At 41.2% G+C, this 14,848-nt stretch overlaps 2 protein-coding genes across 4 annotated transcripts in view; one reads left to right on the top strand and one right to left on the bottom strand.

The window, feature by feature from the left end:
* The first annotated feature begins 625 nt into the window (after positions 1–625).
* On the top strand, positions 626–6,298 carry adrm1 (ADRM1 26S proteasome ubiquitin receptor). Its single transcript, XM_088608255.1, has 10 exons — positions 626–784; positions 1,751–1,966; positions 2,395–2,511; positions 3,077–3,200; positions 3,313–3,399; positions 3,796–3,877; positions 4,446–4,723; positions 5,149–5,306; positions 5,548–5,650; positions 6,045–6,298. The coding sequence occupies exons 2-10, from the start codon at positions 1,757–1,759 to the stop codon at positions 6,149–6,151; spliced, it is 1,266 nt and encodes a 421-aa protein (XP_088464381.1). The 5' UTR covers positions 626–784; positions 1,751–1,756; the 3' UTR covers positions 6,152–6,298.
* A 334-nt stretch (positions 6,299–6,632) lies between these two features.
* Positions 6,633–14,848, bottom strand: part of lama5 (laminin, alpha 5) — an 84,788-nt gene continuing 76,572 nt past the window's right edge. For all 3 annotated transcript variants that reach the window (XM_088608254.1, XM_088608251.1, XM_088608253.1), the window contains 10 exons: positions 14,543–14,710; positions 13,808–13,934; positions 12,685–12,842; positions 12,377–12,569; positions 11,494–11,646; positions 10,683–10,839; positions 9,428–9,558; positions 8,792–8,885; positions 8,494–8,613; positions 6,633–7,484 (listed from right to left, as the gene is read on the bottom strand). In XM_088608254.1, the coding sequence (XP_088464380.1) occupies positions 7,336–7,484; positions 8,494–8,613; positions 8,792–8,885; positions 9,428–9,558; positions 10,683–10,839; positions 11,494–11,646; positions 12,377–12,569; positions 12,685–12,842; positions 13,808–13,934; positions 14,543–14,710 (1,450 nt within the window). In that variant the 3' untranslated portion in view covers positions 6,633–7,335. The remainder of the gene's footprint in view (positions 7,485–8,493; positions 8,614–8,791; positions 8,886–9,427; positions 9,559–10,682; positions 10,840–11,493; positions 11,647–12,376; positions 12,570–12,684; positions 12,843–13,807; positions 13,935–14,542; positions 14,711–14,848) is intronic.

Here is a 14,848-nt window from a genome sequence, read left to right as displayed (position 1 = left end):
GAAGTGCAGCACCGCAGCATTCATTATGAATCAGCGGGAGAAGGGAGAAAGTAATAGCTCAATTCACCTGGAAATGAGGACATTTTATAAAGGATATCACAATTCTGGAATAAAAGAATGGATAACGCTGAACATGTATACCTTTGGTACCGTTTTCTCCCTGATTTGCGTATGAATGGTTAAATTATCTCGATTTCTTTTATTGATCTAGCAAATAAAACTAAAGTAAAGTAATATTCAAATCAGCACTGTGAGGACGAAAGTTAAAAATGTGGAATTCAGTTTATTAAAGTAGTAAAACCTTTGAAACTCCATTACAATATAATCAATTAACACTGACTTTTTAAGCGGGATTATAGGAACTGAGTTTCTGCAGTAATGAAGGGACACTTTCCACTTCTAGTCTAATGCGTAAACCAATTGGCACCAGTGGATCTGATTTGGCACCACGAACTTGAATCTTGGATCTGACGCCCACCAGTAAAGCTTTTCCAGTGTTTTTAGTTGGTGGGTGCCAATAAAGTTTTGTCAAATTCTTTTGCGTTCTTCTCTCTCAGAGATTGCGCAGTGAGTTTATGACGCAGCAAAACCCCTCTACCTAACTTTAAAATATACGGCGTTTAAAGCACGCGATTGACACTAACCTAATCCAACCAATGAGCTGGTTGTATCTCGTCCAGCCAATCAAACGACGTATTCAGACTCCAGGGGCGGTATTTTGTTTTCCTGCATTCCGCTGTGTTCGTGTGTGATTGTCTGTTTCGAAGATTGAAAATCAAAAGAGGTAACGCAGTCAAAACCGGTCAATAAAAAACGATTAAGTGGGATCTTAGGAGTACGGTTATACAAATTAAACGTCAGAGTAAAGTTGCACGATGAGCTTGTACCGTATGCCCGGTTTATTAAAATATTTAATCTGAAGATTGGCGTTCGGGTAGCGTGATACAGAAAATCACCACTTCTGTAATTAGTGTTGTAATTTTGTAGTGCTATATTCGTAATTGTTTGCCTGATATTTTAAAATCGACGAGTTACGATTTGATTTTGAGAAATTGGTGAGCATCCTCTGTGCGGTTTAGTAGGTGAGCATTGCGTGATTAATTGAATGCGGTAGGACATTTAGTACCGTAGGGTGCAAAACTGAAAACCTACTGCATGATGTTCTGATTCTGAAACGTAAAGGGACAAAAATCACAAGGTTTAAGGCAGGAGCTGGAATTGTGGATAGCCGACCTTAAGGAACGGATGTAATCGTGGAAAACTGCAGTCTCACCCTTGGCAGGAGATCCTGGTCTGGTAATATTACAGGCGTAGCTACTTTGTAATAGCAGGATACAGCCGTGCATGTCTGAACCAGAGTCTCTATGGACAGAAAATGTTTATATAGATTTTAGTGTATTCCGATACAGACAGCTGTATAAAGTCCTCAGAGCAGAGCTTACTCGTTTCTTTTTTTTTTCAGTGTTCGGTGCAACAGAATGTTTACAAATGGATGATTTCCCTCCGACGTTCATAAAACGTTTGCCAACACGCCCAATTTTATAACCTTTCATTTTTCCCAAATATGAAAACAACATAGTTTCAGCGTGGGCCGTTCTCCCTTCTCCCTCTCAGTTTAGCAATGCCGGGAGATTGATCTGCTGCCCCTGAATAAAAATAAAAAGCTCACAATTTTTACTCACCAGGAAACTTTCCATCTTTTTCATGAAAGCAACCTTGAAGTCCTGTGATGTTTGTTTCTCCCATCTAGTCAAGCATGTCTTCCGGCGCACTGTTTCCCAGTCTGGTGTCGGGGTCACGGGGGTCCTCCAGTAAGTACCTGGTGGAGTTCAGGGCTGGGAAGATGACCCTGAAAGGCAGCACTGTGACTCCTGACAAACGCAAAGGCCTCGTCTACATCCAGCAGACTGACGACTCTTTGATCCACTTCTGCTGGAAGGACAGGACCACTGGCAATGTGGATGATGTAAGCAGGCCCACCTGTTGCTCGCAAAAAATGTTGGAACTGAGAATCATTTTGGACCTTGGAAAACCTGGTGGTTTCTGGGAGACAGCTTGTGCTTTTAACAAGACGGAAATTCAGCATTTCATGAATCCCGATCTTAACAAGACTGGCTAATCAGAATGGCTTTTAAATTTCAGGATCCCAGTAATCTTGACAGTTGTTTTTAATCTTCTGTGAAATATTTCCCATTTGTGAAACCAATTTACAGCCTTGCTCTGAGATGTATTTAGAAATTAGTCCATTAGAAAGGCCTCTTTGAGCACAACATGTTCACTTCATTCAGCCACAGAGTGTGGATATACAGAGTGTGTTCTGTTATTATTTGACCTGTGGACACTGACTATGTAAACTACTGGAAGTTAATATCATAATGTTGCAATGCATTTCAGGATCTCATCATTTTCCCTGATGACTGTGAATTCAAGAGGGTAACTCAGTGCACTACTGGCCGAGTATATGTGCTGAAGTTCAAGGCAGGATCTAAGAGACTGTTCTTTTGGATGCAGGTAAATCAGCCTCATTTGAATCCCAATATGACTGGGACTTGCCCTTCCTTGTAATTTCTCATCACCTTGTGCACGCCATTTTATTAGATCTCAGATAAGAACGTAAGGCTACAAATAAGAGGAGGCAGTTCAATCCATTTTGCCTAAATTTGGTTGCTAATTAACAATCCAAGGACCTTGTCCAGCTTTTCCCAGGAAATAAGATTCAAAAACATGGCTAGGTTTTTATCCAGGCCTCTGCAACCCGAGGGGCCTCATCTCTGTGTTGGCGATTAGGGAAAATGAGATTGGAGTTCAGATGTGGCCTTCTGCAGCTCTTTGGAACCTACGTGGTGGACTATAATGTTAATGCCTTTTTTTAGTTAGTACGTAAACCAAACATGTTTATAGAGCCTGTTCCATTTGTTCCAATCCAATAGATTGTCTGCATTTCACTCAGAATGTATAGGCTTATTTTCTTTTAAAAGACTTTCAGTGCTTCATTGCTTTCAGTGCCATCAAATCAAAGTTTTAAAAAGAGAAGTTGTTTTCCTGTTTGGTTGATGACTCTCCCTCCCTCTTCCAGGAGCCAAAATCCGACAAAGATGAGGAGTATTGCCGTAAAGTGAATGAATACCTCAACAACCCCCCGATGCCTGGGGCTCTGGGGAGTGGAGGCAGTGGAGGCCACGAGCTCTCCGCTTTAGGAGGTGAGGTATAGAGGGGAGAACTTCTGACCGAGGCCATGAGTTACAGTACAATCTCTGATTGTAACAGTAAAAACTGGTATGCACTTTTAACAAAGTTTTAAACTTTTAACAGGAGAAGGTGGCCTGCAGAGCCTTCTGGGTAATATGAGCCATAACCAGTTGATGCAGCTGATTGGACCAACAGGGCTTGGAGGACTCGGTGAGTTTCTCCGTTTTCTTGTGAATTTCCTAATAACAAAACATCTCGTGAAGTTGCTGAACTCGTTTTCGACTTTACCCACAGAACGAGAAGAGTTCGTTTTTTTTTCGTAGTTAGTCTAATGCCTTGTGCATCCCTGCTGTGTTGATCCGCCTTTAAGCTGGAGGAAAAATGTTTTCTCTCCAGTGCTAATGACATGATTTTGTAGTAGTTCTTTAAAACTTTCCATTGTAAAGTGGGTCAAAGGTTTAGCACCAGTGAAATTCCATGTACATTACCTCCTTCATGAGTACACATGACTCAAAATAAAGGGTTACATAGAATTAGTCTTATTAACTCTGTTACGTTTTTGGTCTTGAAGCTGTGAAACTTGTTAAAGCTGTTTTCCGTTGTCAGGTGGGCTTGGTGCTCTTGCTGGGCCCGGGCTGGCGAGTCTGCTGGGCAGTGGAGGGCCGCCCACAAGCAGTTCCTCCTCCGGGTAATAAAATCCGGGTTTTTTATTGTATAACTTGCCGACACGAAGTAAATAACGGCTTGACTGAAACCTTGTTCACACCTAGTTGTTGCAGCAGAAACACACGCACAATGTCGTGAAACTTCAGATTGTGGATTCAGGTGTTAAAATGTGTTCAGTGAATTATAACCAGCCGAAGCATTCTCCTTCAGTGTTGTGGTGTTACAAATAGGCAGTGCCCAGGGCTTTAAAAAGCCTTTACTTAACTGGTTCCATTCTTCACCCCTCTGCTCTTCTTAATACCACCTTCCACGGTCTCCTCTGTTGTTATTGTTGTATTGTTGTAATTATAATTGTGTCCTATCTTGTGAAATCTTCTTATTTATTGTTGTAGTCTTCTTATTTATTGTTATTGTCATCCTGTAAAGCGCTTTGAGAAGTCACCTTTAAAGGCGCTATATAAAATAAAGTTTATTATTATTATTATTATTTGATGTTCCAAGTTCCACATCTCCATTGAAAATGGAGGCTGTAAGAAATGGCATCGCCGGCTTGTTTTGACGTTGATTTCGAGAAACTGCCTTGCTTTCAGCTCCCGCAGCCAGTCCGCCGCTGTCACCCCATCCTCCGCCGCTTCCGCGACCCGCATCAGCTCGGCCCAGGCTCCCGCCCCGATCGCGCCAGCGGCGCCCTCCACCGCGTCCCCCAGCACCCCTGCGCCCAGCAGCACCGCCGTCACGCCCCCGGCTGCCGCCGCCGCCGCCGCCGCCGCCACCGCCGGCAGCCCCACACAGCCCATCCAGCTCAGCGACTTGCAGAGCATCCTGGCTACCATGAACGTCCCAGCCATGGCGGCAGGCGGACAGGGGGGTGAGTGTCAGGCGGGGATTTCAGATCGTGCTCGCTGGTGCAGTGCCGTGCTCCTCTGCGTCGTACGGAAGGGTCACGAGGCAGCCGTGTCATCATGCTGCACAGGGTTAAAAACCAGCCGACCCTGCTGAATCGTCACTGTCGTGCTTGTCGCACACGTACTGCCTGTGTGGCAAGTCTAGTCTGACCGGAGATCAGAGCTTCCTCTGGTGATATCGCACATCATGCTTCGTGGTCTTAGACAAGCAGCTAGGGTGGCCACAAACATAAATGCGGTATCAAATGAAACCATCGCCCATGTAGAGAGATGGATTGTGCAATCTTAATTCCTTTTTCTCTCACTTCCATGTATGTGCATATGTATATACTAATGCAATGATGCTGAGATGCGGTATGCAATACTCTTGCCTTGGGTTGTTTTTCAGTGGACCTGGCCAGTGTGCTGACACCAGAGGTCATGGCTCCTATATTAGCTAATGCTGAAGTGCAGCAGCGGCTGCTGCCATACCTACCTTCAGGAGAGTCTCTCCCCCAGACTGCAGAGGAGATCCAGAACACGCTGACTTCGCCGCAGTTCCAGCAGGTCACTCATGCTCCACCCCCTGAAGTCTTTGGTTTTACTACAAGACCAAGTACTGAATTGTGAAGCACTGACCACAAAGGCCAGAAAACTTTTTCCCCCCACATTTGTAGTATATAAATACAGGCTTTAAAAGGCCTTTAAAAGAAGCTCAAAACTCCATTTAACCATCTGCTTTTTGATATTGTCTGCTTTAAAAGGGGTCTTTGTTTTGACAGTTTTGTCTTCTGTTGATATCTTGTAGGCTATGAGCATGTTCAGCTCGGCATTAGCTTCAGGACAGCTGGGTCCTCTCATGAGCCAGTTTGGACTGCCCACAGAGGCTGTCGACGCAGCGAACAAAGGAGGTGAATATCTGCTGTTTCCTGCCTTACAAGATCGACAGGTTTAGGGGCATCAAGTGTGTTCTGTGTGTTCTTACATTAGTATTATGAAAGCATTGGACAGTGCAGTCAGTATTCATTATGAATCAGGGCATTTTTGGGGATTAAAATAACTCTGAAATTGGCTTTAGAAATCGGAGCAAGTGTCCAATTATTATTCTTTGGTTATTCAATGGGAATGTAAGGCCATTATTTAAAAGTGACCATAAAATGAGCATTTAATTAGATTATAAGAGTTTGGCACCAAGAATGTTCTTCACAATCTTAATTGACTAATTTTTAATGTATTCATTTTTCATTTTTAAAGTATTGGGGAATGTATAGTTTCACAGTTGACAGATGATCTTTTGATCTACAGATGTGGAAGCATTTGCAAAAGCAATGGAAGGCGATGGTAAGGCAGAAAAAAAGGAGGGGGACCCCAAGGACAAGAAGGATGATGAAGAAGATATGAGTTTGGATTAGGTATTGCTGATGGTATCCACGCCTGCATCCCATTATTACATGCTAGGGCTTGCGAGTCCACCTATGTGTGTCTAGAAGATTTACTTCATTGTTCTTTATAAATGTTCCAAGCTTGGCGCAAATAAATAGTCTTCAAACAGCACGAAAGATGTTTACATTGTTTTGTAAATAGTGAAAATTGTTTACTTTGGGGGGGGGGGGATATTATTGCTTGCAAAAACTATGACATGCTCTTTCAAGCCACAACCTTAGAGACACTACACTATCCTGTTCCTGGCACAGAGCAGGAAAGATTGGGTTTTTGTGCTTTATTTATGCTGAAGGCAGTACTACTTATAAAAATAAAATAACCATTATTGTAACCATGTACGGGATTGTCCTTGTTATCCAAAACAAGTTTTATTCATTTCAGAGTGTGTTATAGTTAATGCATTGCTAGTTCTGTCACACTGGGGAGAAAAAATGAATAACAGACTCCATATTTTCTTAGTCACAAGGATTTTTATTTGGACGATTTGGATAACCACAAGCTTAACTCTGTACTCTTGATTTGGGAATGGCATTTGATTTGATTTGTTTCAGGTTGAAATAAAAATGACATATATAGACCAGTCTTTCTTACCCTCTTCTATAATATTATCCCATTATACCAAACAAAGCAATATAAATTCACAATTAAAATACAGCAAATAGGTGGCAGTGCAGGTGTGGACCTGGTGGGAGAAAGGCAACGAGTTTAACGGAGTCACACCAAACAAAAGAAGGCAAAACCCTGTTTGAGCAGCACTGCTTTTTGTCCAGTTCAAAATATTTCAGTCCTTCTAATGTGGCAGATGAAATGTTCTTTTTAAAAGAATGATCTCTGAGCTGCCGGACTTAATAAGGATTTAATTTAGGATAACTGAGCGCTTCCAACACCACTGCAGTTACAGAGAAGGAAATAGCCACAGTTTTGAAAAAAAAAAATGTCCCATGTTCCTAAGCCCGCACCCCCCCCCTTTAATTTGCATAGGTTTGATTAATAGTGTAGGTTTGAAATCTTGAAAATAACTTCAGTGATGTTCAGAATAAAATTAAAGATCAATAAAATTATAAATATTTAAATTAACCTATGCTTTCAAAGAGCCCCATCACCCAAGCGTGAAAACATAAAAATCCTATGAACAAGGTAAGCATTTCCATATTCATACAACTGGACATCCTTTAAGGCCAACTGCACCGTATATAGATACTGGCCTGGATAAATCTATAGGGAGCTGGTTCATGACAACTCTTCTTATGCAGCCGTGGAACGAGGGCATGGGGGAAAGTAGGCCAGGAAGTTTAACTGTATCTGGGAAAAGAAAGAAAAGATTACTTTAGCTAGAAACCCAGCTGCTGTATGTCTTGTACCTTAACCTACGTGACACCTGGGTTATCAAATACAACCTGTAATTAAACTCTTCATTGGAGAAACATATCCTTCATGTGCTTAATTTCTACCTGGCAAAATTGAATACAAAAGATGTTTAAGTATCAGTTTCTTAAAGCTGTGTGTTGATAATTGTGGAGGAGGCATGAAACCATGCAATTAATATACAAATAGCACTTTTTTTAATTTTAATTTCCCAGATCTCTCTACTAATGAACCTGAAATCATTTTTCACATGTATGGCATTGCAAGCTAATGAGTATAGCTGGACAGTTCAATTCATTTTAGTGAAGCGATTAATTTAATTAACTGAATCAATTCAAAAGATTCATTCACTTTTTGTCATTGGATGTCCCAATTCACTTGAATGAAATAGTACTACTAAAGCTGAGCCAGTGAATGAGTCAATTACTGAGAGGGGGTTGAGTCACTGAATAATACTACTACTAAATATTATATTCAGAAACATAATTACTGAAATGAGGGTTACTCATTTCCAAAGCAAAATGGAAAATAATATCCAATGTGAAACTAATAGTCTGGACAGCATCCCCTGAGACCCTGAATTAGATGAAATGGTTAGACAATGGATGGATTAATTACATTGGACTCCAGTTTAATTCCTACCTCTGTTCTCTGGGCTCTGAGATTAGAACGGAATGATTTCCTCGCTTGGTTCAATACTCAGTTCTATACCCTGAGCCGATTGACTTCATGAAAAGAAAGGACTTAATCAAAAGTCCGAGGGAAAACTGAACCAATACATTTGATTCGCTCAAGTGATTTTTTCCATGGAGAACAGAATCAATGGCTCGTGAACTGCACAGCTCTAAGAAGGAGTGATGTGACGTGAGGTAAATAGCAGCTGCTTGGTATCCCACAGAAAACTACAAAAGCATGGTCTGAAGACCCACCCTCAATGCCCCCTCACCTGGCACGCCTCCTAAATACGCCATCGCTCTAGTCCGTGACGAAACCGATCCTCGCGGGCCAACTGTGTGATTGCTTTCCAAGTCCACATCCAGCTGGATGACGTTGTTTTTCTTGACAACTGAAAATCAATCCAGGAGAGAAACATTGTTCCTTTAAAATCTGCCCAGCAATTCTTCCTGTTTCGCAAAAGAATTGGAAGAGCGAGACTGGAAGCCTTGACAAGCTATGTTGACTACAGGCTTCATTTTGTGCTGCATGTGCGTATTAATAATCTGGCGATCGGATGAGTGCCTTACTTGCAATATGGTGCCAGTTCCCATTGCAAAGGGATTCCTCTGGGATCAGCGAAGCCGAGAACGCTCCTCCACCATTATCGACCGTGAAAAGAACCTGTGCAGAATGATGCATGCAGCAGATTTAATTTTACATTCTTTTTACCGGTTTACTTTTTTTCATAAAATGTATTTTTCAAAGTTCTTGAAGAACTGGCCCTAGCAGAACCTTCTGAGTTCCAGATCTCAAAGAGAAGCGAATCAATGGTTTGTTTTCCACTAGCTGAGGTTTTGGGGTGCGTAAGACATCAGTTTAGCAACATCTGAACTATGCACTACACAAAATGATCATGCAAAGTTTCTCCCCATTTTAATTGTAATAACAACATTTCTCCAGCAGGTGGACATGTCACCTAGGCATCCACTCACAGGCCTGTCTATGGAAGTTATCTTTTAGAAAGTGATAAGGCATTTGGTTTCAACTTGTTAACACCCACTGCTCACAATTCTACAGCATACATGCCTTTGGAAAGGCTTGGTACAGTGTTACCTTTATATTTATATTGATCTTTTGTATATGCATGTCCCGCACGACATATTCTTTGTGCAAAAACATTTTTGCCGACCTCAATGGCTTACAGGAGATTAAGAGGAGTTTACCTCGCCGTTTGCCATGTAGAGGGAGACAAACTGTCCTTTATTCTTTCCAATATGAAGCAGCAAGCCTGTGCTGGTTACAGGCTTGACCTCCAGAACCACCTCAAAGTCCTGACCAGTTACAAAGGAGTCATCTGGAAGGAACAGCATACAAAACACTTGTCACGTTTCTGACTTTCAGACAAACCTAAACAGAGGCAACGGGCAGGAGTTCGACCTATTCCCAGTTATCTCCTTTAATGGTGTACCGACAGCTCATGATCCAAACTGATATAAGTGGTGTAAAGCTAGGGCACTTGGTTTTCGATGCTTATTTTCATACTTTTAAACATCCCCTCTTTTCCAGTTATAAGTGGAAAAAGCGTTCTTTTAAAAATGACAAACGAATGCATGCCGTTTTCATGCAACATCACAGTCACTCAGAGTTTTGCCTCTTTGCTCACTCATGCTGAAGTACTGATGGTAAACATGGAGGGTGTTTGCCATGGTTGCAGATTGATTTATTTTCACCAAGTTAGATTAGGTGTCTGTTGGTATTCTTTTGTTTTAATGGAATGGAGAATACAATATTCACCCTCTAGGTTTTTAAGGTGATTTTTGTTCAGAAGAATAAAATGTTCACTAAATAAATCTAGTGCAGACACAACGAGTGCTGATTACTATTGAAAGGGAGGTAAGCAGTTGGACAATAATTGCTGGTAAAGAAGTGTGCTATGTAACGTACAATAAAATCACAATAGGAGTAGAGTTTGTCCAAAAGAGGTCCAGTAAAGCATGATACCATGAGAGAACAAGACAGAACAAAGTTAATGCAGGTTAAAACTGCAAAAATATATTAAAAAACTTGCTGTGGCAAACTTTGGTATGGGACGTCTTAGATATACAGTAGATTGAACTACATAGTTAACAACCAGTGAGCTGCAGGCTTTCCTATAGCTTTTATAAGCAGTAAACAGCTGTGAAACAGGACCAATCAATATGAACTAATTAATGCAGGTTATCAGGCACTTGACACAATTCTCCCTACCTCGACAGCATTTAGAAAAGCATAGACGTGGCACATGAAGATGAATGCTGGAATGCCATTTTTCTGTGGTGGGAAAAATAATCCAAGCTTTGGATTCTAGCACTCATTTTAAATACTGGTGTTCTCACGCTACAGCAAGCATAATTCTGTTTGAGTCATAAGCTATAGGAAGAGGACCACAGGAGTTGGCATTCCAACTGCAGTGATTGGGCATCGTATTGCAATATTTACCAAGAGTGAGATGCCCTCCTTCGCTGGCAAAGTACACCCCTGGCTGCAGACTCTTCTCATAGCAAGGTACCACCCCCAGTGAACGGGAGGGGCGATCCAGGGGCACGTTGTCCAGCTTCATCCCCTTGATACAGCCCACAAAACCGCGCCCCTCAACCTGGAAGCAGAAAGACGATCACCTCCTCACAAAGCTGCTTCACCCCGGCTGTAACATCTCCTACAGAAAACACTGAAACTAAACGTGCCTGATGTCGTTAGCAAATGGTAATATATGAATATAACTATGAAACAAGTTAAGGTTTCTGAAAAGAAAAGGAAAGAGATGCAATTTTTTGGCTGTGGAGCCTTCTTCAAGTGCTTAAATCCAGGAAACTTACTATGGATCAGTTTTCATTATGTGCTGTACAGCACTGCTCTGTGGTGCAAACTCTTCAATACACACCCGCCCCCAAAAAATGGTTTCACACATTTCTGCACATAAAAGCAAACCCTAAGTGTTCGACAACTTATTTCAGTTTCTTAATCATGCGAACACTGATGTATTAACATTTCAATAAGTTGTGTTTTCTACTTATTAAAGAGATCTTTAAAATAAACATCTCTGCATTTGAGGATCCTTTTCTGGGAATGATGATGTAGATAACACCCAGTTATAAAAAAACAAACAAATTATTTTAAGCCATAGTAGTAGTTTAGTAGTAAACTAATAACTAATTTAATTGTAATTTGTGTAGTGTTTCTATATGGTCTATAGCTATAGCTGCTCCACATTGGCAGCACAATTGCTTATAATGTTAACAATCCCACTTACAGCTGAGAGTTTCCTGCTTTTTCCTGCTGGGATCCCACCTACGTAAAAAGGTGAGCTGAGTGACATCCTTGCACCACCTGGAAGCCTTTTTGATTGAACATCCAGTCCATCGGTCACAATGCGGACTTTATCCTTCTCTTTCTTGACAAACACCTGAAACAAGCAAAAATCAAACAGATTAAGTCTTACCTACGCCCACCCAAATTCACCACATATTAAATATAGTTTGATTTTGTGGTTTTGATTATTAAACCAAATTTAAAGGGGAATGTTGATTAAAGCTCAATTCCTATGCATATTTACATTTCACTTTCAGGCTCTTCTTTGCATTTTTTGGTGCTCAGTTAAACTTATATAGCGCTTTTCTGGACATTTCACTCAAAGCTACAGGTAATGCGGACTCTGGTCGACCACCACCAGTGTGCAGCCCCCGCTTGGATGATGCAACAGCAGCCATAGTGCGCCAGTAAGCTTCCCACACACCAGCTCTCAGTGGGGAGGAGAGTGATGAAGCCAGTTCACAAATGGGGATTATTAGGAGGCCATGATTGATAAAGGCCAGGGGTAAATCTGGATAGGATACCAGGATAACACTCTTAATCTTTGAAAAAAAAACACCTTAAGATTTTTAATAACCACAAAGAGTCAGAACCTCGGTCTCATCCAAAGTACGGCGCCTTTTTTACAGTATAGTGTCCCTGTCACTATACTTGGGCATTAGGACCCACACTGACAACAGGGTGAACCCCCCTCCCAAACGGTTCCACTAATTATAACGGTCCCACTATTTTTATTTGCGGTAACCTGCAATGAACCTTCAACCATTAACAAAAATAGAATAGAAAAAGTAAAACAAATCATATGTGGCTCCAAGAAAACTCACTGTGTGCCACAGTCCATCATTGTAATTCTTATTGCTTCTGATTTCAGTCTTCTTCCTTCTTCCACCATCTACCATCAGGACGAAGTGCCCGTTGACCACAGACAGAGTCATGACATTGTGCTCCTTCTCTCCGGAGATGTAGAGTATCAGACCATCCGAAGAGTTCAGATGGATGTCCATTGAAAAGTGGAATCTGTTTGATGTTGAGAAAGTTTTAGATCTGCTTAGAATACTCATGATAGTAGTCTGTACAAGGTTAACCCCTCAAAACGTCTCAACGAGAAGATGGATGAGCTCGTACACAGTACCTTGTCTTGAAATCCACTGGCGTGGTGCTGAATTCTAGATGGCTTGTCATGGAACCACTGAACTGCAGTCCTGCTGTGATGCGTCTAGGTTGCTCTGTCTGGCAAGACCCCCTCACACTGCGATTCCTGGGCACATTTAAGGATGCCTGGGAATGGACCTAGTAAGCAGGATTAAACATGACAGTAAGTGGCATAAAAGGCATCTTGCTGACTTTTTATTCACTGCTTTATACACTGCTATAAATACCAAATGATAAAAATAATACACTGCATATGGACCCAGTTTCTCATAACACTACAACTGCAGTAAACACATTACAGAATTCTGAATAAGATTAGAGAACCAACCAATATCATTACTGAATCACTACCACAAAACTCTCACTACTAAAGTAGTAAGTACTTTCTAGGTTGCAGTCTGTGTGTTACATTTTTACCTATTGTTCTTTTAAATCATAGTATCTCAAGAGGGCAGGGAAACATTTTGTTTTGTTTTAGTTTCAATAATAAATATGCTGAACTTGTTTTCCACTGATCAACAATCCACATATTTTTTCAGATGTTTCACAGGACATAATTCCTTAAATTGCGTGCACATTTCTATAAGAAGAATCACTTTTCTTGGTAACAAAGAGAGCTGAGACACTGTGGCATTATGGTATGAATATGATAAATACGGGAGAATCTGAAAACCCAACATCTTTGCAGATGATATGTCATGGACTGTGACAATTAATTTAAATGTAGTGTTTAAGCGAATGACAATAGCACCATGTGTCATACAGTACTTGTGAAGAGAAAACCACAACTGGAAAATTAACAGTTGCAAAGTGCTTTAGGTATCAATTAAGTAAACAGACTAAACTTTCTTATATTGTGTGTAACTTGTCTTATGGTGAGACGATATCGTTTAATACCATGAAATTTAAATAACTGACATACGTGCAGTACATGCTAAACAGAGCTGGGGAAGTTGTGCTCCAGTTACCAGGATGAATAAATGGGGAAATCGCCCCCCTCAATCCTCATCACAGAGAGAAAAATCCATACAGAAGGTCACAGCCAGTCAGTTTTGGGCTGCATATGTTTTAAGGCGGAACAGGAACTCTCTGACTTGTCTTACCTTAGAAGCTTTGTGGCCTCTTGGAGACGCCCACATCGGCAAGGGCTTCCTCCTGTTTGCGCAGTTCAAAGACACGTTTACGAGATGCGACTGGAGCAAATCCACCACCTCTTGTGAGATCTGATTCCTACAAACAGAAGAGAAAACATTGCTTTATTCCTTGTTCGCCTTTCACTATTTTTTCCTATTACTACAGTAACACATTAGCAGCTATTTTCTGTTCCGGAATATTTTTTAAGCAAAAAAAGCATCAAGTTAGTCAGCTTTTATTCAGAAGGTGGAACTGCCCATCAATCTTGCTTTGAGAAAGGACCCTCAAAATATTTGCACTTAAAGTGAATTGCTTGGTTCTTACATTCAAGATGTTAAAATGATTTTGGTTCTTCTACTATTTTCCTTCTTCATCTGTGTCATATTTATGAAATATCTGCTTCAAATAAATGTTGCCATGCATTATTTTAAAAATCTTGGCAAGGACTTTTATATAGCTTACTATTTGAAAAAGAAAGCACCATCCTGCCCATCATTATCAGTAAAAAACAAATTTGTTTAATAAAAGAAACACATTCTTAACTACTTCTGCATTTGGAATAAACAATAATACATGATATTGTTTCTGAAACCAAACGAAGAGCAGATTAAGGGGTTTCTGAATGTAGCGGAGCAACTGGTGGCCCCTATTATCTCTTTAATTTCCACTGGCAGGGAGTCTATCGGACACATGACGTTCCTCACCGTTTGACAAACAGGTTGCTGATGCACCCTGTGAGGTTGGGGGCACTGCCGGAGGTCGGGGAGCCACCGAGATAGAAGCTCCCCAGCTGTGCCTGCCGCCGGTGTCTGGACCTTTTTGGCTGCACAGGCCCAGTCTTCATCAAGTCATCATCCACATAGAGAAGCAACCTGGGAAACAAGACACAGTTAGGATTCACACAGGATGCAGCTGCTCTAAGACTATGACTCTGAAACGACGAGGTACAAATTGATAGAAATCTAAAGCACAAAAATGCATGGCATACATTTCTTTTCTATTAAAACCAT

Source organism: Lepisosteus platostomus, chromosome 15 (genome assembly GCF_059453375.1).
Source record: "Lepisosteus platostomus isolate fLepPlt1 chromosome 15, fLepPlt1.hap1, whole genome shotgun sequence".
NCBI lineage: Eukaryota > Metazoa > Chordata > Actinopteri > Semionotiformes > Lepisosteidae > Lepisosteus > Lepisosteus platostomus.
The sequence above is the reverse complement of the archived record's forward strand: the minus strand, read 5'-3'. Positions and strand labels throughout refer to the sequence as shown.